This window comes from Protopterus annectens, chromosome 6.part1 (genome assembly GCF_019279795.1).
Source record: "Protopterus annectens isolate FY-2018-M chromosome 6.part1, PAN1.0, whole genome shotgun sequence".
Classification (NCBI taxonomy): Eukaryota; Metazoa; Chordata; order Ceratodontiformes; family Protopteridae; genus Protopterus; species Protopterus annectens.
Window position 1 is genome coordinate 352,863,455 of NC_056738.1, and position 23,689 is coordinate 352,887,143.

Here is a 23,689-nt window from a genome sequence, read left to right on the forward strand (position 1 = left end):
GTCATGCGCCTTTATACCCTGACGCTCTGATGTCAGATCCAGGCGCCCATGATCGACGTCAGCCTAATATTTTGGTATTCGGGCCGACCGAGGACAGCGGACTACCCATAAGTAAGGACTGCAGCAATGTGGATCTTCGAACATCTACATTTATGGTAGGTACAAAACTGTACTTTCTCATTTGCCGTTTTACGAGGTTGGATGCTTTCATCTTGGCCGTGGCTAAGTTGTGACAAATTTTCTATTACTTCTTCCTCAAAATTGTTATATTTGCTAATAGCTTATTTGTTATATTTAATTAGTTATTTCTTATATTTAATTTGTTGTACCTTTTATTGCTTTTCTGTTAGTGATAGTTTGTTCCCCTTTAGCACAGCTTTTGCTGTTGCTTTGTAGGCCTATTGTTATCCTTTGTAGTGGTTGTTGCTTCTGTCTGCTAGTTTTATCTGTAGCTCGTTTAAGTTAGAGAGCTATTCCCGCATTTAAGTTAGAGGGCTTCAGGTTAATTATTGTCTTGTCTAGAAAATAGGACCATTTGAGTTAGAGGTCCTCTTTTCCTCTCCCTGGTTGTCTTTTCCTTGTGTTTCCCATAGTTACTGTTCAGTGTAGCTTTAGCTCTTCATTAGTCAATAGCTAAATATTTTCTTGTTGTTGCTTTTGCGGTCTTACCTTAACTATGTCCAAAGACCCAAAAGAGAGAGAACATAAGCCTTCGGGCTTTAAAAAATGTCAGAAGTGCTCACAAAAAATGTCCGTCACAGATGGACATGTTATATGTGTTTATTGCCTTCAAGAAGACTACACTTTGTCAATCTTTCAGAGCTAGAGTACTTCAAGAAGAGAGAAACAAATTGATTCTGAAAGGGCTCTTAAAGCTGACTTTTGAGGAAGCCATCCATAGATGTTGTTCATGTTTCACTGTTGCAGTCATCACATTTGGGTAATCTGCTGGCAGGTTGCTCTCAGCCAGCCTGAATATCAAAGTCTTGGGTCCTGTGTCAGTTGCTGTCTCCTCTTCCATGATGTCAGGTCGTCAGGGGTATAAAACATGCAGCCGACGCCATTTTATTCAGTCTTTCTTGCCGCACGGTGCCCGAAGCAGAAGCAGTTCGCAAATGCCGGTCGTCCGACTCCTGAAATTTTCACATTCGAGTTTCAGAACCGAAGTCTTCAATTAAAGCTAAGTACCCCATTGGGGAAACTTTTTCTTGCTACTTACCGATGTCAGTAAAAGTTAATAATTGCATTACTTGTGGGAAGCAAATACCTCATAAGGATTTTCATTTGTACTGTATTCCTTGCCCAGGCCCAGATCATAATGTGCCTTGCTGTCAGTTTTGTGCTAGATTTAACCAACGCACTATTAAGCGTCGGTATATTTTTGCTTCAAAATATTTTGGATCCAGATTTAATTACCCTGAAATGTTGTCTGATAGCAATCCGACTACCGGAGTTCACAAAAAGCGCAAAGAAAGACAGAGACAGACCGTCGAGGTCCAAAACCAATGACGAAGCTTCTCCTAAGCCATTCGCCGGTACTCAGTGAGGCACTTTCGCAGCCCCTGATACCCGCTACATTTGAGTCGCAGGCCTCTACCGAGACCCATGCGGAGTCCGGTATGCCGCGAGATTCTCAGAGTATTGAACCTGCGGATGTCTCTCCTTTGGATGGGTCCGGAGCCGCTGAGCAAGCACCGGCTTCTGAGGGTGTTTCAGGCCTCAACATTTCTATATAAAACCAACGCCAGCTTCAAAAACAAAAACAACTTCTAAGTCTAAAAAACCGACGCATGAGCCATGTGCTCAGGCCCCTATGCCTAAAAAACAGATGATCAAAATGGCTGAGGACTTAATTACATTGATCAGGGGTTCCCAACCCCCCCCCCCCCCTGCTAAGAGGCCTGGGCAAGACACTGATTATGAATCTTCAGATCAGGTTTCTATTTCCTCTGATTCCTCTTCTGATCAGGAATTTTCTATACCACCCTATGAGGATTCAGATGCAGAAGAATCCATCCCATCTGCATCTCCTGAGGATTATTCTTTTGGAGAAACCTTGCATACTTTAAGGGAACATTTTCATTGGGAGAGTCAGGATTTCTCTGAATCAAAAAAGAGGCTTAGGGATTTCCTTCTTCCTCAGCATAGGCCTTTGGCTATACCTCCTGTATTAGACATGGTTGATTATGTGTTTTCGGAATCAAGCATGGCTCCTAATTCCCTACCTCTGGCTCCTAGTAAGCCAGACGGTTATTACAGGGTTCCTGACTCCCACAAATTTTTATTCAAAAATCCTGCTGCTGATCCTGAAACTATCTCACAGGGTCCCAAAGGTGTAAAGGCCTCTACAGCCAAAAATTCTACCCCCTCTGATAGAGATTCCAGGGCACTGGATAGATGCGGAAAGAAGGTTTATACGTCTGCAACCTTGGCAGTTAGGGCTTTAAACTGCCAGTTTTATATGCTTAAATATCAACAGCATGTTATGGGCTTATTGAAACAGAAAATTATGTTGATTTCTGATTGTGTGGAAAATAAAGAATTACAGGAATTATTGTATGCAGCAGAACAGGTTGGAAAGCATACTTTGCAATGTGGTTTTGATTCCTTGGAGGCCTCTTGCAGGGCCGCAGTTACTGGATCTGTGATTAGAAGGCATGCCTGGCTCAAGGAGCAAAATCTGCCTGATCATGTTAAAGCTAAATTGTTGGATGCACCTTTACAGCATGATACTCTGATTGGTAATAAGGCAGAAGAGGTTTTAAAGAAAATGGAAGACAAAGCTAAATCTATGCAAACTGTAAAAGATTTCTTACAAGTGCAGCCACCCAGATTCAGTAGGCACTGGCCTACTAGAAATTGGTCCTTTCCTGTGTCCAACAGAGCCTCACAAGGCAAATCCAGGTGCTCAAAAGGCTCTAGATACCAATCACAGGGTTCTTACAGGTCAAAGCAATGGGGTGTCTCTACCTCCAAATCTGGAGGAAACAAAGCACAACCCTACAGTAAGCAGTCTCAGTGACTTCCCTCTACCATCACCAAGCACTTATCTTTTGGCAGCCCCCTTGGGGGGGGAATTAGCACTTCATGTTCAAAATTGGCATTTAATTACCCAGGACAAGTGGGTATTAAACATAGTATCCCAGGGGTACAGATTTCATTTCCATACTTTGCCAATTCCAAACGGTTGGCCAGATCTGCCATAAAACCAATGGGCTCAGAAACAAGTTATGTCCCTCACAGATATGTTTTTTATTCAAGACTGTTCCTGGTACCCAGACAAGACAATGCCTGATGTCCAGTACTGGACTTATCGATTTTGAACACGTTCTTGGACATTTCAAAATTCTGACTTTACAACAGCTACTGCCCATGCTGGGCAACAACACTTGGTTAGGGACTCTAGACTTAAAAGAGGCATACCTGCATATCCCAATAAGGGAATCGTGCGGAAGATGCCTCTGCTTCAAGGCAGGTTTTATGCATTACCAATTCTCTGCACTGCCCTTTGGCTTATCTACTGCGCCCAAGGTCTTTACAAAGTGCCTGGCACCAGTAATTGCATTTTGCAAACAAAGAAGCATGCAAATCTATCCTTACTTAGACGACTGTCTCATTCAAGCAGAAAACAAGGACATTCTTCTTCAACATCTGGCATTTGTAAAAAGGCTTCTAACATGCCTAGGTACACAATAAACGAAAAGAAATCACAACTGGTACCCAATCAAAAAATTACATTCCTGGGTGCAAGCTTGAATACAACTGCCCAGATGGCTTACCTTACGCCAGACAAACAAAGGCAACTGACTATATACTTCAAACAGATGGCAGCAAAAACCCAGTTATCTGCAAGACAAATTCTGCAGGCTTTGGGATTCATGGCATCCTGCATTCTACTAATTCCATATGCAAGACTGCATATGAGGAAACTTCACTGGTATCTAAAAAGTTTATGGAGTCAACATTGTCACAGTCTGGAAACAATGATTCCTCTCATTCCCTGCCTACAACAGGAGTTTCTTTGGTGGGCAGAGACATGTCACCAAAACAAGTGACAGTCTTTTACTCTACCCCTGCCACCCAAACTCTAACTACAGATGCATCAGACTATGCTTGGGGGTCCACCTGGTGGGGAGATGCATTTGTTTTGGGGTCCATATGCCCTGAATGCATCTGCATATCAACCAGAAAGAGATGCTAGCTGTTCAGAATGCCCTGACAGCCTTCAAGGATTTACTTCATCCAGGACAACTACTGATAGACAGACAACACCACGGTTATGTGGTACATAAACAAGCAGGGGGGGGGTACACATTCCTACCCCCTTTGCAGACTAGTCATGGCATTGTGGGACACAGCCTTGATTTACCAAGTACATCTTCAAGCACAATTCCTACCAGGAAAACAAAATACTCTGGCAGACGACCTAAGCAGAAATCTTATGGACCCTCACGAGTGGAAACTGGATCCACACGTCTTCAGCATGGTAACACAGAAATGGGGGAGCCCAGACATAGATCTATTTGCCTCTCCCCAAAATTATCAACTGGACAAATTCTGCACAAGGACTTATCACAGACAAGCATGGAAAGTGGATGCCCTATCCTTCAGTTGGAAAAACTTATCAGTCTACGCCTTTCCTCCTCTGCCTCTTCTCCCCAAGGTCTTACTAAAGGTCAGATAGGAAAAAACAAAAATGATCCTAATTGCCCTGAACTGGCCTCGCCAGCACCGGTACCCAATTCTAAGGAATATGTCCAACTCCCTCCTTGGTACTTGCCTCAAATACATCATCTACTGTCTCAACAGAGCAATCAAATTCTGCACACTCATCTCCAAACTCTGAACCTGGCAGCATGGCTGATCATGTAATTATTTAAACAACACATCTCAGTAAATCTTTGATGGATGTCATTTTGGAAGCCAGAAGGCCTAGTACTAGAAAATCTTATGCTGATAAATGGAAGAGATTCTGTGCTTGGAAGTAAGCACAAGGGACGGACACAGCAAAACCAAATATTCCTCAGATTTTACAATACTTGACTGAGATGCTTGACAAAGGCCTATCGTTTTCTTCAATAAAAATCCATGCCTCTGCCATCTCGACTCATTACAACACGGAGCCTTCCATCTTTTCTCATCCTCTGCTAAAACAGTATCTTAGAGGTGCCAAAAATTTAAGGCCTCCCAGAAGATCACCAGCTCCTGCATGGGACCTCAATTTTGTGCTGGAAAACTCACCCTGCCTCCTTTTGAACCAGCAGCTACTGCGGATATAAAGTTTTTATCTTGGAAAACTGCTTTCCTTCTGGCAATCACTTCAGCAAGAAGGGTTTCAGAACTACAGGCCCTCATGGCTGTGGAGCCTTTTATTACATTGTACCTGGACAGGGTGTCCCTCAGGACCAATCCTTCCTTTATGCCTAAGGTGGTATCCAGTGTGACTCTTAACCAAACTATTCACCTGCCAACATTTTACCCAAATCCGCAGAACAAGGGAGAGCGGATTCTGCATTCCTTGGACGTACACAGACAGCTAAGATTCTACTTGAGCAGGACTAAAGCTCTAAGAAAAACTGAGCAATTACTAGTGACATATGCTGCAGGACCAGAAGGAAAGGCCATTTCAAAGCAGACAATTTCAAAGTGGATAAGCCACTGCATCCGTTTCTGCTACTTACACCATGGTAAATCTGTGCCCAAGGGCATTAGGTCTCATTCCACCAGAGCTGCAGCTACTTCAGCAGCCTTTCTCAGAGGAGTACCAACCAAAGACATTCTAGAGGCAGCTACTTGGAGTTCTGTTCACACCTTTACAAAGCATTATCATTTGCCTCTCTACTCTAAGTCCAGGGCAGGCTTTGCCACTGAAGTTCTGCAGGGCCTTATAGCCACACCTAATGCTGTTTTAACTCCAGCCTCCCAACCATAGCTTTGGGATTCTACCCAAATGTAATGATTGCAACAGTCAAACACGAAGAACATAGTACAGTTGTTTATGCTTACCATAAATGTAGATGTTCGAGTGTATTCACTGTTACAGTCCAGGTTACCCACCCGCCATCCCCCAGTCATTCTGGAGTTTATCTATCCTTCTCTATCTTCTACAACCTATGTGGTGTATTTGCTTGTAGATGACGGTAAAGTTTATATTGATGCATGTATATATATATTTTTTTAATATATTTTGCTACCTTTTGGGGGGCACCTGACATCTGGGGCAAGATAAACTAAAGAAAATGGCGAAGGCTGCATGTCTTATACCCCTGACGACCTGATGTCATGGAAGAGGAGACAGCAACCGACGCAGGACCCAAGACTTTGGAATTCAGGCCGACGGAGGGCAACCTGCCAGCAGATTACCCAAATGTAATGACTGCAACAGTGAATACACTCTAACATCTACATTTATGGTAAGTGTACACAACTGTACTTTATCTCCCCCCACCAATCATGCAAAGACGCATCTTTCCAACTTCATGGTGACACTCGACCACGTACTGTGGCATCCGTTTACTTGCTGTAACAGGAAGCATCCCCAGGGTTGGAGTCAGAAACCCATAGCTGCAGTAAAAGGAACCATAGCTTAAACAAAGTGAATTTAAAATGAATGAACAGAAGGGTATGATTGGAGACTACATATTCCATGTAACTCCAGTAGATTAAATTAGAGTGGCTTGATGGAAAAGATAAACATAAGCATAAGGATCCTTTTCAGAGAGTAACTGGTAAAGTAAGAGTATATTTATTGTTTTAGTTTCTTAATAGAAAAAGTAAAAAGGGTATGGAGTAGTTGGCCTTTTGTATGGAACATGCATTAGTCCATTGGATGTTGTAATAAGAGGCTGTTAAAGCCAGCATAAAAGAGAATTCCAGATTGTTTAAACGTCAAGCTGGAAGATGACCAGCTTTGCTAATTGGAATTTTTTTTTTTTTTTTTTGTGGGGGCCTCAGACCTCATAATACCAGCCTAGCCCCCCAGTGTTCCATGTCCTTGTCAGGACTATAAGCCACCCTGCTACCCCCCCCCCTACTATTCCAGTATTTGCTGGGGGTGGATGTGTATTCATAGATTGTTACTAGGCCAACTATCCAGGCAGCCTTTCTAAGCCTAGCCAAGTTTTCCCAAAAAAATAATAATGTCCTGTATCCAAGTAAGACATTGAGGGCCAGGCATTTATAAGCTACCTCTGCCCATAAGGGACTTGGGTGCCAGGCCCGGTGTAAATTTCCTATTCCCCATCCACTGGTCTAGGCTGTGCTTAAATTGGGTAATAGATTAACTCAGCTTCACATGGATAGGAGGCCTGGTCCACAGGAAGGGCAGTCTCTGGGGGACGTATCTGTCTGTCTGTCTAGCATGTTCTGTTTAAGTCACAGACAAAATTCAGGTCTCTTGGCTTTGTATTTTGGGTACTCTAACTTATGAATATGTAGGAGATTCGTAGGTGTGGGGTTTACAAATGCCTTGCAAACTAGGCATAGATTACCCCTCATCAATCTGTAGGAGGCTGAGTAGAGGGAAAGGGCTTTAAGGTGCTCTTCATAAGGCAGGTTTGTTATGCCTTGTATTCTTCTTGTAAGGAACCTCTGAGGTCACTCTAGTTGCTGCGTATGCCTAGTTAAGTACATACCAAAGGGGGCATTGTGCTCTATGATTTGGTTTGATAAGGAAGGAATACGGTGGGATAATGACCTGTTAGGACCTAGATGCCATGCCCATACTTATACGTTGCACAACATAAAAGGATTTCCTCATCACTGTGACCACAGTGGTCAAAGGTAAGGCTACTGTCTATGTGCTTACCCCCCTGACCACTGAGTCGACTCCTAGAGGCATATTATCAACATGATAATTAGTCAGGATGGTTGACTTTCCAAAGGGTACAATTAAGCATTTCTTAGCATTGTGTTTAAGGCCATGGATCCTAAGGGCATCCTGGGGGCTCTGCCATCTGGGCTTCCATCCGGGAGTGGTGATTTTTTTATATTCTCTGTTCACTTTTCCTTTCTCCACAAACTACCCTTGTTGACTGTGTCTGAGGTAACTCCCCTCTGTGGACTACGCCTCCCATTAGGGAGCATTGTCGATAAGTGACTTCCATCCTGGCAGGAACACTCCCATCTCTCCCTGCAGCACCATCAGTTGACCGTGCTGCAAATTGAACCTGGGTCAGTAGGCTGTAGTTAGGGCTTTATCCCTCTACGTTACTACAGTGGTCATAGTTGGAAGGCCTTTAGTTGTACTTCTGCAAGGAGTCTGTTCTTCAGAGGTGCTGTTAAAGTACCTCAAACAAGTGTACTTTCTCAGTATGATATAATGGACTTCAGCGTTTGTGTTTATTTAATTTCTACTTCCAGTGGTGTTTTTAATTTAAAAAAAAAATTACTTCTTGTGGTGTTCCCAAGTCCATTCCTCTAAAATTTCACTTGTTTCCTGTGGCATTCAACATAAAGTAAATAAGTACTAGAATTATGGATACACACACACACATGCACACACACACATATATGTTATCTATATATATTCTATACCATATTTAAGCATGTTAACATAATTAAGCCAGTATCTAACAGCAGGTCTACACATGGTGTAAATCAAGTTGTTAAATGAGTTTAGCATAGTCTGTTTTATTCACTTATCTTTAGTATGCAACTGCAGTTCCATGATTGTAGCTATTCCTTATTTTCTTGAGTTTTAGGCTCGTAGTAAAACGTTTTGTGATTGTTAGCTCACTTAGCATAGTGGGATAAAGGCCTTGTGTCCATGGTGACCTGGGTTTGATTAGTGACTTGAGAGTCTGTTAGGAGCTAGTGTGAGAGTATGAATGTCCTGTGAGGGAGGGGCTGGATCAGGGCTGTCTAATAGTGTCAATACTCAGAGGAGGAGGAGTACACCCCCCTACCCCAGTAGTGGCTCACAAAGCAGCTGCTTGGCTAACTGGTTAACCTGTGTGGATAACTTTCACCTCCATGGGGGGACAAATGGGCTGTAGTCCCATGGGGGGTAGGCTATGGATAGCAGATATACAGGGAAAAGGATATCAATATAAAGACATCTTGTGAATGCATGGTTTAGCTTGTACCTCTTATTTGTCATGGAGTGATTCATCATATCCTGTAACCATGCCCAACTGGTACCAGGGACCAGTAGCATTTCTTAACCTCAAAAATTGTCATGCAGATTTACATATTCTGTAACAGCATTTTTTGCTTAACTTCTAAGACAGTTTCATTCCTTTCTTCTTTGTCTAAGATAGATTAGATAAGCTTCCATGTTATTTTATGCTGAACTGTAATAAACAGATCTGATGTTGTTGATCTTTTTTCCATTCATCACTGATGGGTTCAGTTCCAAGCTCAAGGAACAGAGCCGGCCTATTACCAAGCTCGCACCAGCCAAAAACTCTCAAGCTAAGCTTCTACCCACAATGCCCTTCTCCCTGTTACCTCAGATCACGTTTGCCGCATAGCTGTAAAGCTGCGTTTCAGCCGAGCTCTCAGTTAAGTGGAAAATTTTTGATATTTGTGTCTAAACTAGTTTGTTTCTAAAATTTTGTGAGCTATAGTTTATTCCTATCCAATTACAGTTGTTATTCTTCCCTCGTTTTCTACCAGTTGATAACCTTTTCAGTACCATTGCTGGTACGGTCCTTTTCACCTTACCCTTGAGGTACCTCGTTGACTAGCATAGTTGGTATTCCTTCTCTGTTCTTTCTACTGGTGTGTTTTTGATATTGGATTTATTTATATTTTCTGCATGTGTTTAAAGCTTTCCTGTCTTAGGAATTTAGAGTTTCTTTCTTCTGAAGTTTGAATTGTGATTACTTCTCAAGGTGTCTGATAAGAAAGGTACATCTGGTTTCAAACACTGTACCTCGTGTAATGGTAAACTAACAAATAGCGACGCTCATGATTATTGTGTTTATTGTTTGGGGGGTACCCCACCTTTTGGTGCAACCTCCCTGTGGGATTTGCCAGGGTTTCAGCCAATGCACTCTAAACGAGTGCAAGAATAAGCTAATCTTGAAGGGACTACTAAAATCTCCTTTTTCAGAGGCCCTTTCTGCGACAGAGGTCCCAACCTCTCCTATGAAAATTAAGAAAAGGCCCCATGCAGTTCCCTCTTCATCCCTGGGTGACCAGAGTAAGCCTGAGAAACCGAAAATTCAGAAGTTATCCTCGGAGCATAAGCCTGCCTCCTCGGCACCATCCTCATCTGCTCCGAGCACTTCGACTATTGCTACATCGGTGCCGGCTTCATCGCTGGCTCCAATGCTTCCTCTGGCACCAACTATAGACTTCACCACGCCTGCTACGACTTCAGCACCTGTGGCCACTTCGAAACAGTGCACGCCTTTAATGCCAATCTCTGCAGTGATGTTTGAACCTCCTGTTTCAGCTCCGAGTGTTCCTTCAACACCGAGCTCTATTACAGCAGCACTGGATTTAACACCACTACTTCCTGTCTCTAAACTCGAGACATCAGTTCCGGCAGATCACGCACCACGGACCCCGCTACTCCCCATCCATAGACCCTTTCTTAGGCCAGCTGTATAGCCCGTTCTTAGATCAACCTGAATCCCCGTCTGGAGTATCCACTAGATCCACCAGGAGCCTTTCTGAACTTGATGTAGTGTGTCTTGTGGATCAGCTGTTGGCAGCCATGGGGATACCCGTGCCTTCCAAGACCCATCCTCCGGCAGGACATGGGTTGACCTCTCCACAGACTCCGTCCTACTCTTCTCCTTCGACCATCCTGGTTCCGAAGCCTTCTGCTCCGATGTCTTTCTTGGAACCCCCCGCCTCGGCGCCTGTAGTGGACCTCACTGAAGCTCCAGGTCCGTCCCTCTGGTCCTCGGTTCCTGCTGAACCGGTCCTTCCTCAATCTCGTGATTGGGCAGCTGGCTCCTCAGTTCGGGGCACGGTTTCGTGTGGCCCTTTGGTTCCGTCATCGGTGCCGGTAGCCTCCTCTGCACCAATCCGGCTTGAGGTTCCATCCTCTGGAGCGGGTTCGATGGAGTGGGGTGTGACCCCAGTTCAGAGGCTGTCCTTCTCTGTTCCAGGCTCCCATCCCTCTTTGGGTGGACTTGCTTTCCATGTGATGGAGAGGGCTCTTGCTTCAGGAAGCATTCTGCCGACGTCAGAACCCCAGTTTTCTCCCCCTGAGCTACAGCTGCCACAGACCACATCCCCGGGAAACCACAGGAAACCCCAGTTCAGGGTACCCACTCTTCTGAGTCCTCTGACGTCCCCACTAAGGCGCCCCCACGGAAGAGATTGTGCAAGAGGAAACACGTTGACTCATCTGAAGAGTCTTTAACAGAAGACACGGATTACGATGATTGTGAAGGGTCCCCATGGTCATCCCCTTCGGAGACATCCTTGAAATGTTAAAGCAGAGGGGTGACTGGAAGCCCTCCAGCCCTTCCTCTGAGGAGTCCATGTTCCTGCAGGCTTTCTGTGCCCAGCCATCTACATCATGGGTGACCCCGCCTGCCAACGAACTAGTCCAGCTCATTGTACAACGGGCATGGAAGAACCCTGACTACTGAGGCGATCCCTCGGAGACGTGACAAAATTATTTTCCCTCCCGAGGAGAACCCACGCTGGTCCAGAGGTTTACCAGTTGACGCTATGATGGTGGCGGCGACAGCCACAAAAAAGGATCTGGCTGAAGAGACTCCTGCTGTCCATCCACCCAACATGGAGTCCCGTGCCGTGGAGGATTGGGGAAGCGAGTGTTTGCATCAGCGACCTTTGCCATTTGGTCCTTGAATTACTTGGCACATTTTACGAGGCTTCAAAGAGACTTGATCTCAGAACTCTTTGGAATACTCGCAGCTTGCAACCCCGGAATCGATCTCCAACTCCTCCATGAGGTTGCTTTCACATACAACCAAAGGGGTGGCTAGAGCTGCGGGTTCAGGCATTGTTATGAGGCGTCATGCCTGGATCTGCATTTGTGACCTCACAGATCCTTTCAAGTCTTCCTTTCTGAATGCTCCCATTGAAGCATCTTCCATTTTTGATTCCAAAGTGAAGGACATGCTAGCCAGGTGCGAGCAGAATGGTAAAACCCTTTCTGCCATAGGCTTTCGTTTTTCCAATCCTCAACGCTCCTTTTCCAGGAACCAGACGAGTGGCATGATGTGGCATAACAAATCTTTGGGTCCTTTCTGTGCTGCACGTGGTGATGATACCCCCAGAGGCAGAGGGGATAACTCCGGAAGACACCCTTATAGAGGCAGGGGATCCACGTAACCAAGGCTCCGGAGACTCTTTCTCTGGACAGTCTTACCAGCGCTCTTGAAGAGCTGCCCGAATGCTTGCCTCTGGAAGCAGTCGGGGGTTGTTTCTCTCTGCACCAAGCTGTCTGGCACTCTATTACCACTGATTGCTGGGTGCAGAGTATAAATACCAGGGGTTACACCTTTCCCTTTATTTCTTATCTGAAACTTCCAACAAAACCTCCGGACATTCCACCCAGTCAGAGGGAAGAGGCAACTTCAGAAATAGAAAAGCTATGCCAAAAAATGTCATCCAACCAGTCCCACCAGACCAATGCAGATCTGGATTTTACTCAAGATTCTTTTTGGTGCCATAAAAGACAGGGGACTGGAGACGCATTCTGGATCTCAGCAGCTTGAACAAGTCTGTCGCCCAAACTAAATTCCAGATGGTCATGTTTCAGTCCATCCTCCCCTTTCTGAGGGAGGGTGATTGGATGTGCTTGATAGATCTCCAGGATGTGTATTACCATATCAAAATGGACAAGTGCTCCAGGAGTTTGCTTCACTTCTGGCTAGGTGCCAATCATTACCAGTTTTGTGCCCTGCCATTCGGTCTCTCTACAGCCCCCAGAGTGTTCACAAAGTGCATGGCAGTGGTCACAGCTCACTTGAGACTGCAAGGATTCCAAGTGTTTCCATATTTGGATGATTCCCTCCTCATTCTGGTAACAGCCCTACAGTACACACTTTCTCTGGTGAAGATTTTGGGATAACTTTGCATTGGGAGAAGTCAAACCTGGTCCCTACCCAGCAGATAGAATTTATTGGAACTCTTCAACACTGGATCCTGTCTGGTGTCGCTCACAGACTACAGAGATTGATACTTCAGCTCCAGGTGATACTCTGTCAAAACAAAGTCTCTGCGAGAGAAGTTCTTCAGGCCCTAGGATCCATGACAGCTTCAGTCCTGATAGTGCCTCTCGCCAAGCTGCACATGCGAATTCTCCAGTGGTGTCTTTTTTTTTCAGTGGTTCCCGGATCACCACCCTCTACATTTCCAGATAACCAACTCTTGCAAACAGGACCTTCTTTGATGGATGAGGCTGGACGGTACGCCTCTTATCTCACTATGTTTATATAAAACGTTTCTCAAAGGAGATGTTCATCGTGCATACAGCTGCAGTCATTACAGATGGGTTATCCTGCAGTCAGGCGGGTCCTCGGTCGGCCGAATTCCAAAGTCTAGGTCTGGCGTCTGTTGTCGTCGCTTCTTCCCTGACGTCAGTGCGGCAGGGGTATAAAAGAGGCAGCTGACACCATTTTCTTCAGTCTTTCTTGCCGCGCGGTGCCCGAAGCAGAAGCAGTTCGCAAGTGCCGGTCGGCCAGCCAGCTCCTGAGATTTACGAAAGTATCTCAGCCGAAGTCTTCTTTACAGCTAAGTACCCCGTTGGGGAAACTTTTCTTGCCTCAGACCGATGTCAGACAAAGTTAATAATTGCATTTCTTGTGGGAAGCAAATACCGCATAAGGATTTCCACTCTTTCTGTATACCTTGCTTAGGCCCAGACCACGACGTCTCGGCCTGCCGTTTTTGTGCTAGGTTCAACAAGCGCACTATTAAGCGCCGGGCGGAGTTCGCCCTTCATTATTTTGGCAAAAAATGTAATTATATCATGTCGTCGGATACACCGACACCAGTTTTGAGCAAAAGACGCAAAGATAAGGACCGACATCCCAGGTCCGCACCGAGTACTGAGACCACGCTTAGGCCGACTACCGGTTCTCCGGTTCTCAGCGAGGCGCCTACACAGCCCCTGAATACAGATGAAACTACATTACCGGTGACTTCAGAACCCGAGGTCGCAGGCTCCTTGGTCTCCATTCCTACTGCAGATACCGACGCCACTCTTGGCGGGGAAACTCAAAATTTAGTCAGGCCTGCCATTTCTGAAGGCGTCTTCAGGCCTTCCACCTTCTCTATTAAATCCTTCACTAAATCTAAAGCAGCCATGAAAACTAAAAAACAGGGTCCTCAAACCTCCTCTCAAGGCCCCATGCCTAAAAATCAAATGCTTAAAATGGTTGAGGATTTGATTACTCTCATCAGGGGTTCTCAACCCCCCTCTGACAAAAGACCCAGATTGGAGGAAGACTACCCTTCCTCAGACCAGGCTTCTATTACCTCAGAACACGCTGAGGACCAGGATTTTGCCTATTCCCCTTTCGAAGACTCTGATGCTGAGGAGTCTATTCCCTCAGTCTCCCCCCCTGAGGATTACTCTTTTGGGGAAACCCTGCATACATTGAGGGAACACTTTCACTGGGAAGGCCAAGATTACTCAGATTCCAAGAAAAGACTCAGGGAATTTCTACTGCTCCCCCAGCATAGGCCCCTGGCTATCCCTCCTGTTTTACATATTTTGGATGATGTGTACACAGAAGCCAGCCTTAATCCAGATTCTTTACCTCCAGCCCCTGTTAAACCAGACCGGTATTACTGGGTTCCTGATTCTCACCAGTTCCTTTATAAAAGCCATACTGCTGACCCAGAAACTATTTCACAGGGTCCTAAGGGAATAAAGGCCTCTACTGCTAAAAACCCTTTACCTTCCGAGAGAGATTCCAGAGTATTAGAAAGGTGGGGGAAAAAAGGTGTATACATCTGCCACTTTAACCATGAGGGCATTAAACTGTCAATTCCATATGTTAAAGTACCAACAGTTTTTGTTATCTCAGTTGAAAAGCAAAATGACACAAACAGAACAACCAGATTTGAAAGAGTTGCAGGATTTGTTGCATGGTGCAGAGCAAGTGGGTAAACATACCTTGCAGTGTGGTTTTGATGCTTTAGAGGTCTCATGTAGAGCTGCTGTCATGGGGTCTGTTATACGTAGACATGCTTGGCTCAAAGAGCAAACCTTACCAGATCATGTCAAAGCAAAGTTATTAGATGCACCACTTCAGAAAGATGTATTGTTTGGTGTTAAAGCTGAGGAGGTACTAAAGAAAATGGAGGAAAAAGCAAAATCAATGCAAACAGTGAAAGATTTCCTGCAGGTACAACCTCCACGCTTCAGCAGAAACTGGCCTTCAAAAAATTGGTCCTTTCCAGCCACGGACAGACCTCAAAGGGGCAGATACAGATGCCCAAGGGGTAGAGGACAACCTCAAGGATCTTACAGAGCAAGACAATGGCAAGCACCAACCCCAAGAGGTGGAGAAGATAGATCAGTCATTTAGAAAACAGACACAATGACTTCCCCCTATATCTGCCAAGCAAAGCTTTAATGGCAGCACCTTTGGGCGGAAAACTGGCATTATTTTCAAAAAATTGGCATATTGTTACAAAAGACAAATGGATTCTGGACATTATAGACAGAGGCTTACAGGTTCCACTTTCACACCCTTCCAAAAATGAGAGGCATGCCAAACCTGCCACAAAATCAAAGGGCAGAGGCACAAAGACAAATTTCTGCTCTCATGGATATGAAAGCGATTCAAGAGGTACCTACAAAAGAACAAGGTCAAGGTTTTTATTCCAGACTATTCCTGGTACCAAGGAAAAAAAGATTGGAGACCTATCTTAGACCTATCCATCCTAAACACATACCTACAGGTGCCAAAATTCAAGATGCTCACATTACAGCAGCTTCTTCCCATGCTGGGCAAGGAGTCTTGGCTGGTAACATTGGACCTCAAGGAGGCAAACCTGCATGTCCCTATCAGACAAGATTGCAGAAGATACCTCAGATTTCTTGCAGGAGGTTCAACCCATTACCAATTCTCTGCATTGCCCTTTGGCTTATCTACTGCGCCCAGAGTGTTTACGAAATGCCTGGCATCAGTAATTGCCTTCTGCAGACTACAAGGAATACAAATCTACCCATATCTGGACGACTGCCTGATCCAAGCGGACAGCAAGGACATTCTATTGCAGCATCTGGCGTTTGTAATAAAACTGTTAAACTTCCTGGGATACACAGTGAACAAAAAGAAATCAAAACTAATACCTTCTCAACAGATAATTTTCCTGGGTGCCAGCTTAAATACAACCACCCAGATGGCCTACCTCATGCCAGACAAACAAGGGCAACTGTCTCAATACTTCAGCAAAATGGCAACTTTCACCAGGCTAACTGCAAGGAAAGTTCTGCAGGCTCTGGGATTCATGGCATCTTGCATCCTACTAATCCCATGTGCAAAGCTGCATATGAGGAAACTACAATGGTACCTAAAAAACTTATGGTCTCAACACAGCCACAGCTTGGAAACAATTATACCACTCATTCCATGCCTTCAAAAGGAATTTTTGTGGTGGGCTCAAGCATGCCAAAGAAACACAGGTCTCCCTTTCTGTCTACCTCAAGCAACTCAAATCATCACAACAGACGCCTCAGACTATGCCTGGGGAGCACACATGGCAGATCAGTGCATTCAGGGAAAATGGTCCCAAAAAGAGAAGCACCTACACATTAACCAAAAAGAGATGCTAGCCGTGCACAATGCTCTTATGACCTTCAAAGACCTACTGCATCCAGGCCAGTTATTGATAAGGACAGACAACACCACAGTCATGTGGTACATAAACAGGGGGGAACTCATTCATACCCCCTGTGCAGGCAAGCCATGACCCTATGGAACACAGCACTGGAATTGCAAATTCAACTACAGGCACAATTCCTGCCAGGGAAGGAAAACACACTGGCAGACAACCTAAGCAGAAATATGACAGATCCACACGAATGGAAGTTGCATCCTCAAGTTTTCTCAAAGATAACTCAGGCATGGGGACAGCCAGACATAGATCTATTTGCTACCCACAGAAATTACCAGTTGAAAAAATTTTGTTCAAGGACCTATCATCCACAGGCCTGGAAAGTGGACGCACTCTCTTTCAATTGGACAACATTGACAGTCTATGCCTTCCCTCCTCTGCCTCTACTGACCAAAGTTCTATTAAAAGCCAGAGCAGAGAGGCCACAAATGATCCAGACTGGCCAAGACAACACTGGTATCCGCTCCTAAAGAGCCTGACACACTCCCCACCATGGATCCTACCTCTAGTCCCTCTTCTGTTGTCCCAGCACAACTACAAAACCCTTCACAGCCAGCTCAAAACCCTAAATCTAGCTGCAAGGAGAATACCTTAATTTCCCAACAGACTCTCCTCTCCAAGGAGGTGCAGGATGTCATCTTGGAGGCCAGAAGACCTTCTACTAGAAAAGCCTACTCCGCCAAATGGAAACGATTTTGTGCCTGGAATCAAGAAAAGGGCCAGAATCCTTGGGTAATAAATATACCTCAAATTTTACAGTACCTAGCTGAGATGTTAAACAGTGGCCTTTTCTTCTTCTCCATAAAGATCCACGCTTCAGCCATTTCTGCACAATACAACACAGACCCTCCTTTATTCTCACATCCTCTCTTAAGGCAGTTCCTCAGAGGGGCAAAAAATATAAAGCCCCCAAGGAAACCACCAGTTCCAGCTTGGGACCTCAACTTCGTATTGGAAAAGCTGACCCTGCCCCCCTTTCAGCCAGCTTCTTCAACAGAGCTACAATACTTGTCATGGAAAACAGCCTTCCTTCTGGCTATCACCTCAGCATGCAGGGTTTCTGAACTACAGGCCCTCATGGCTGTGCAACCATTCATCATTTTCCATCAGGACAGAGTTTTCTTATGAACCAACCCTACCTTCATGCCAAAGGTAGTATCCAGTGTAGCTTTGAATCAGACTATCCACTTACCTACCTTTTATCCAAATCCACAGAACAAAGGGGAGAGACTACTACATTCCTTGGACATTCACAGACAACTTCGTTATTATTTGGACAGAGCAAAGCCATTCACGAAATCTGAGCAACTCTTTGTGTCCTATGCAACAGGTGCTCAAGGAAAGGCCATTTCCAAACAGACAATTTCAAAATGGATAGCCCACTGCATACGCTTTTGTTGTTCATTTCATGGAAAATCTGTGCCTGCATACATCAGATCCCACTCCACCAGGGCCACAGCTACCTCTGCAGCTTTCCTCAGGGGGGTCCCTACCAAGGACATTTTGGAAGCAGCTACTTGGAGTTCAGTGCACACTTTCTCCAAGCACTACCACCTTCCACTATACTCAAAATCTAGAGCGGGCTTTGCCACAGCAGTCTTGCAGGGCATCCTCGCTCCTGCTAGTTCCACTTAGTGCCTACCACCCTTACGTAGCTTTGGGATTCTTCCCATCTGTAATGACTGCAGCTGTATGCACGATGAACATAGTACAGTTTTGTACCTACCATATATGTAGATGTTCGAGTGCTCATACAGCTGCAGTCCAGGTTACCCCCCTCTGTCCCCTCTTAGGACAGGCCTTATGACAAACACCTTTATCATACAACCTATTTGGGGTATTCTTTTATGGTGTATTTGCTTGCAACTACTGTTTTTTGATTTATCTATATTGCATGTTTGCATAACATTATGTTTTGCCTTCCTTCTGGGGGCACCTGACATCTGGGGCAAGAAAAACTGAAGAAAATGGCGTTGGCTGCCTCTTTTATACCCCTGCCGCACTGACGTCAGGGAAGAAGCGACGACAACCGACGCCGGACCTAGACTTTGGAATTTGGCCGACCGAGGACCCGCCTGACGGCAGGATAACCCATCTGTAATGACTGCAGCTGTATGAGCACTCGAACATCTACATTTATGGTAGGTACAAAACTGTACTTTTCACACATCAGGCTCCCTGTCAGGCAGCCTATAGAGCCATGGAACCTCACGTTAGTTCTTCAGTCATTGATTCAACCCCCCTTTGAACCCGCAGCGAAGTGTGACCTGAAATTTTTGTCTTGGAAATCCTTGTTTTTGATAGCCATTACGTCAGCCAGGCAGGTTTTGGAGCTACAGGCATTGTGCATCAAAAGACTCTATTTGGTCTTTCACAAGGACAGAGTATCACGCCGGACGAATCCATCTTTCCTCCCCAAGGTTGTTTTTGACTTCTCCATTAATCAGTCCATTGACCTACCAATGTTCTTTCTGAATTTCTGTAATAAAGGAAGACTACTGTCTACATTCCTTGGATGTGCACAGACAACTGAGATTTTATTTAGACAGAACCAAAATTATGCGCAAGTCTGGCATGCTTTTGATTTCTTTTTCTGGACCTAGAATAGGAAATTCGGTATCCAAAGTTATTTTATCGAAATGGCTAAGGGACTGTGTACGTTTCTCCTTCTCTTCCACAAAAGAACCTATGCAACTGGTTAAAGCCCATTCCACTAGATCTGTGGCAACATCTATAGCTTTTCACTCCAGGGCTTCTATGGATGTCATTTGCACAGCAGCCACTTGGGCTAAACCCCACACTTCCATCAGTCATTATAAATTGGATGTGGTCTCTAGAGGGAGAGCTGCCTTCAGTGCAATACTACTCGGGAACATTCTTCCACAAGGGCCGCCCATTTGTCTCAAGGTAGTTTGGGATTCTGTCCCATCAGTGATGAATGGAAAGAAGATGAACAACATTGGATAAAGAAGTTATGTCTTATCATAACGTTCCATCTGTGTTGTTCATCTTCTTTCATTCATCACTTCCCTCTCCAAAGGCTCCTGGGGGATACTTTGGGTCCAAGTGGTGTCTTAGGGCATTTGCGCAGAAGGGGCCTCTGCTTTCTTGGTCTATCACGGACAAACTCAATCTGAGGTAACAGGGAGAACTGCATTGTGGGTAGAAGCTTAGCTCGAGAGTTTTGAGCTGGCACAAGCTTGGTAATAGGCCAACTCAGTTCCGAGGACTCAGAACCGAACCCATCAGTGATGAATGAAAGAAGATGGAACAACACAGATGGAATGTGGACATAACCTTTTTTCTATTTGTCATTAAATGAAAATTAGTATGCCTGGAATCAAGTGATTGTCAGTACCTCATGCCAAAACTTAGATGAGAAAGCACTGACTGTGTAGACCATTTCTGGCCAGTGTCTGGTGATATTTCTACTTTTTCTTCATTGACATCATCTCTTCTAGCTGCATATTGCATCTCAATGAATTATATTCTGAATAGACATGAACTGGATGCATCCCATATCATCTTTGAGGTTTAATTTTGCAGGCAGATTCTGTTCTTTTTCTTCCATGTTTGTAGCATTGTAAGTTAAGTGGCAGTGTTCACATTTTTAGTTTATGCTCTGTTATGTGTGATTTTGAAATGCATATCTTGTTTGTCTGTATCTTTAAGGGAAAAAAAGGGCAGAATGGAAAGTTGAGAAAGAGATACAAATGTTATTTAATATATATGTATTTTTTTTTTAGTTAATGAAGGATGCCCATGTCGACGCAGTGATGATCCTAGGAGAAGCCTTCTCGTCTTCTGAACCCTTTGACTTTGGCAGCCAGACCACAACCCGACGCATTCATAACATCATCCCCATCATGTTCAAATACCGTTTGACTCCTCCTCCTGAGGAAACTTACTCTCTTCATCGCAAGATGTCAGGCTCCTTTTTGATTTGCACAAAGCTGCGAGCCAATATCCCCTGCAAGTCCATGTTTGATGAGGCCTATTCCAAGTATTGGCAGGCCAGGCCTAAGTAAAAATAAATAAATAAATTAAATAAAAAAGTCTGTAGCCAAAGGATCAATTTGCAAGGCTTTTAAGGTGTTTCCCAATATATTTCCTTCTGTCTGCCATTTGTCTTCCTATCTTTTCTCACTGTTTTAAACTGCCAAAAACCATGAATTTTTTTAATACTGGAGCCCTGTCAGATAAGATTAATTTGAACTGGAAGAATACTGAAGACTTGTTCGTAAGATATGCTCATCTTGCAATTTTTGGCTCTGGGATCAGTAGTGCATGGTGCTTCAACTCTTAAATGGAGTGAAACAATCCAGCTGACGTTTAATGTGGTGTGGGGAATGGACAGTGAAGATTCCTCCAGGATTTCTTCCATATGGTTTGGACTTTGGGTGGTCCTTGCTTCAAATTGAAGCACGACGTGTATTTGTGTTTTAAAAACTATATGCTGAAAAATGAAAGCTGCTTAAAATAAGCAAACCCTTAGTAAAAACAGACTAATTTGACAGTTTTGGCAACCCCAAAATTTAAGTTTAAGTATTAGTATCTGTTTGGGGGCCTTTAAACACGTTGATTTTGTGTTGTCTCGTGGGATACACAAACACAGTCTGATACAGCTGTCTTCACAAAATTATGCATTATCCGCATATACTGTTGTCATCTTCTTGGTCATTTGGCTTTACTTGCCTTGAGCACTACAAGGAAGAAATGCCAGAGCAGAGACTTAGTAAATGTCCTCTTAAGGTCTTTTGCGCTTGAACAGAAAGCACTTGTGTGTTCTCCAGCTGAAGTTGGATTCTTTGTTGCTAGATCTAGTTCTCAGAATTGTAATTGTTCATTATACTCCAGTGATGCATACACTGGTCAAGTTTCCTCTGTCAGTGAATTGTAATATTATTTTGGCTTCTCTTTAAAGCAGAATTTTAAGTGTTTAGAAATCCGGACAGTTGAACTGAAGTACTTGAAATTAACTGAAAGTGAGCTAACTAGATCTGGTATGTAACACAGCAGTCACTGGCAGAGTAGAAGGTGCAAGAACTGGGTATACTCGTCTGTTCTAGTCGGAACTTTGAAAGAGTTGATTGACACGTTACAAAATGTGAAAATTTGAGAAACAGTGTTAACTTTGGCTGCTGCACTGAGGTAATACAAGTAAGTGAAACTCAACACCAGTTTCTCAGTTTGTCAAGCCCCGAGTTACTCAGTTAAGTTGTTAATTTTTTCCCCTCAAATCTGGAAGGTTTGCTGTGTTGTAAAGTTCATTGCCAGTTCAGTAGCTCTTCCTGCGTAGACACTGACATTATGTAGAATAGAACTTTTTTTTAGAAAACTGCTTCACTGAATGTCTTGTTTTTATTGATAGGTTTTGCGAGTGTCAGTGTTTAGACTGCATTGTATAGAAAGTGGTAGTGAAGCAAAGCTGTTTTGAGAATCCTTATGTGGGGTCTGTTAATTGATGTAGGCTGAATGCATGTGTAAGATAATGTGCAGATCCTATATCCACTTTGTATTTTCTACAGGAATTGAACTTGTGTTATTGTCATAGAATGCCAGTGTCATATTTGCAGATGTAAAACTACACCAGCTTGCTGACACCTGTTGGGCTCACATAACATCTGACTTAGTGTATCCTGCATGCCCAAACTAGATCACAGTTGTATTGGAAGCAGAGCACTGGAGATGTGGGAAGCCCTGAAAATGTGCAGCTGTTACTCCCAACTCCAGTGCTGTCTGAAAAAAACATCGAAGGGGCTGAGATAGCACTTTAGAGATACTGATTATAATATACCATACCAGTGTAGAGTAGGAGGGGAGAATGCTGCTTTAATTGCTGCATCTGGAATTCACTTTCTTTGCCTTGCCTTGGTATAGTGGAATAGTGATCGGGCTAAGAAGGTATCTTCTATGAAAGAGGGTGTGCCCACACATTATCTGTAAATGCATATAAATCCAGCAATGTGCTTCGCTTGTCTTGAAGGGGCCTAATTGCTAAATTAAATAGGAACCAGTTTTATAAATTATTGCATAGGCTCTAACTGATACAAACTTCTGCCAGACTAGGAGTTAATTTTTATGTGCAACAAAAGGTATTCACTGGCATAAACTCCATTTCCAGTTTATTTTCTTCATGTTAATTTCACAGCTGTAGTTTCCAGTTCTGCGAATTTAAAGTCTGTATTTTTTCATCATAAGAAGATGTAAATGAACATTTTTGTGACCTCTTTCTTCTCTGGATTTGCTATAGTGGACTGTAATTTTTTTACATTTCTATACATTAATGCATCATTTATGTGGCTCATCTGATCACTTGTCAGTTGTCACACAAGTATGGTGCTAGTTACAGAACAAAATTTATAAACAGTAGGTTGCTTTTCTATAACATAATCCTGATTTTATAATATGTATTTTTATCACGTAGAAGTAAAGATAATTTAACATTTTAGTTTTGCTCATTTCTAAATGCTGGAATTGCATGTCTGTTTTGCTGCTTAATCTTAAGAGAGTATGGTAAGTTGACTGTAAAACTTTGAGTCCAGAGTTAGTTAATTTATGGTTCTTAAAATGAGGAGTAGATTAGAGAAGTTTGCATTTCTAAAGTAAACTGAATGCATTCTTTAACTGTATTGAAGAGTAAGCGTCTCACTGCATTATCCTGCAGCTGTAATAAATTTGAAAGTGTAACTTCAGGTATTAAAATTCTGACTTGGTGATTTAAGTTACTGCAGGATGTCTCTTGACAACAGATTCATATATTAGCTATTTTCATTGTTAGTATCCCCTGCTAGAGTTTCCAATATTCTTTCACGTGCATTACTTCCTATAACAGTGCACCTCCTCTTAACATCAGTCCGTATATAAGTAGTTCTCGTATGTGCCTCCCATGTCTTTTCCT

The 23,689-nt window shown here is 43.8% G+C and overlaps 1 protein-coding gene across 1 annotated transcript in view; it reads left to right on the forward strand.

Annotated features, from left to right (window-relative positions):
- Positions 1–23,239, forward strand: part of LOC122805293 (atypical kinase COQ8A, mitochondrial-like) — a 740,997-nt gene extending 717,758 nt beyond the window's left edge. Inside the window, exon 18 of the mRNA XM_044075380.1 lies at positions 20,535–23,239. Coding sequence (XP_043931315.1) covers positions 20,535–20,816 — 282 coding nt within the window. The 3' untranslated portion in view covers positions 20,817–23,239. The remainder of the gene's footprint in view (positions 1–20,534) is intronic.
- The last annotated feature ends 450 nt before the right edge of the window (positions 23,240–23,689 follow it).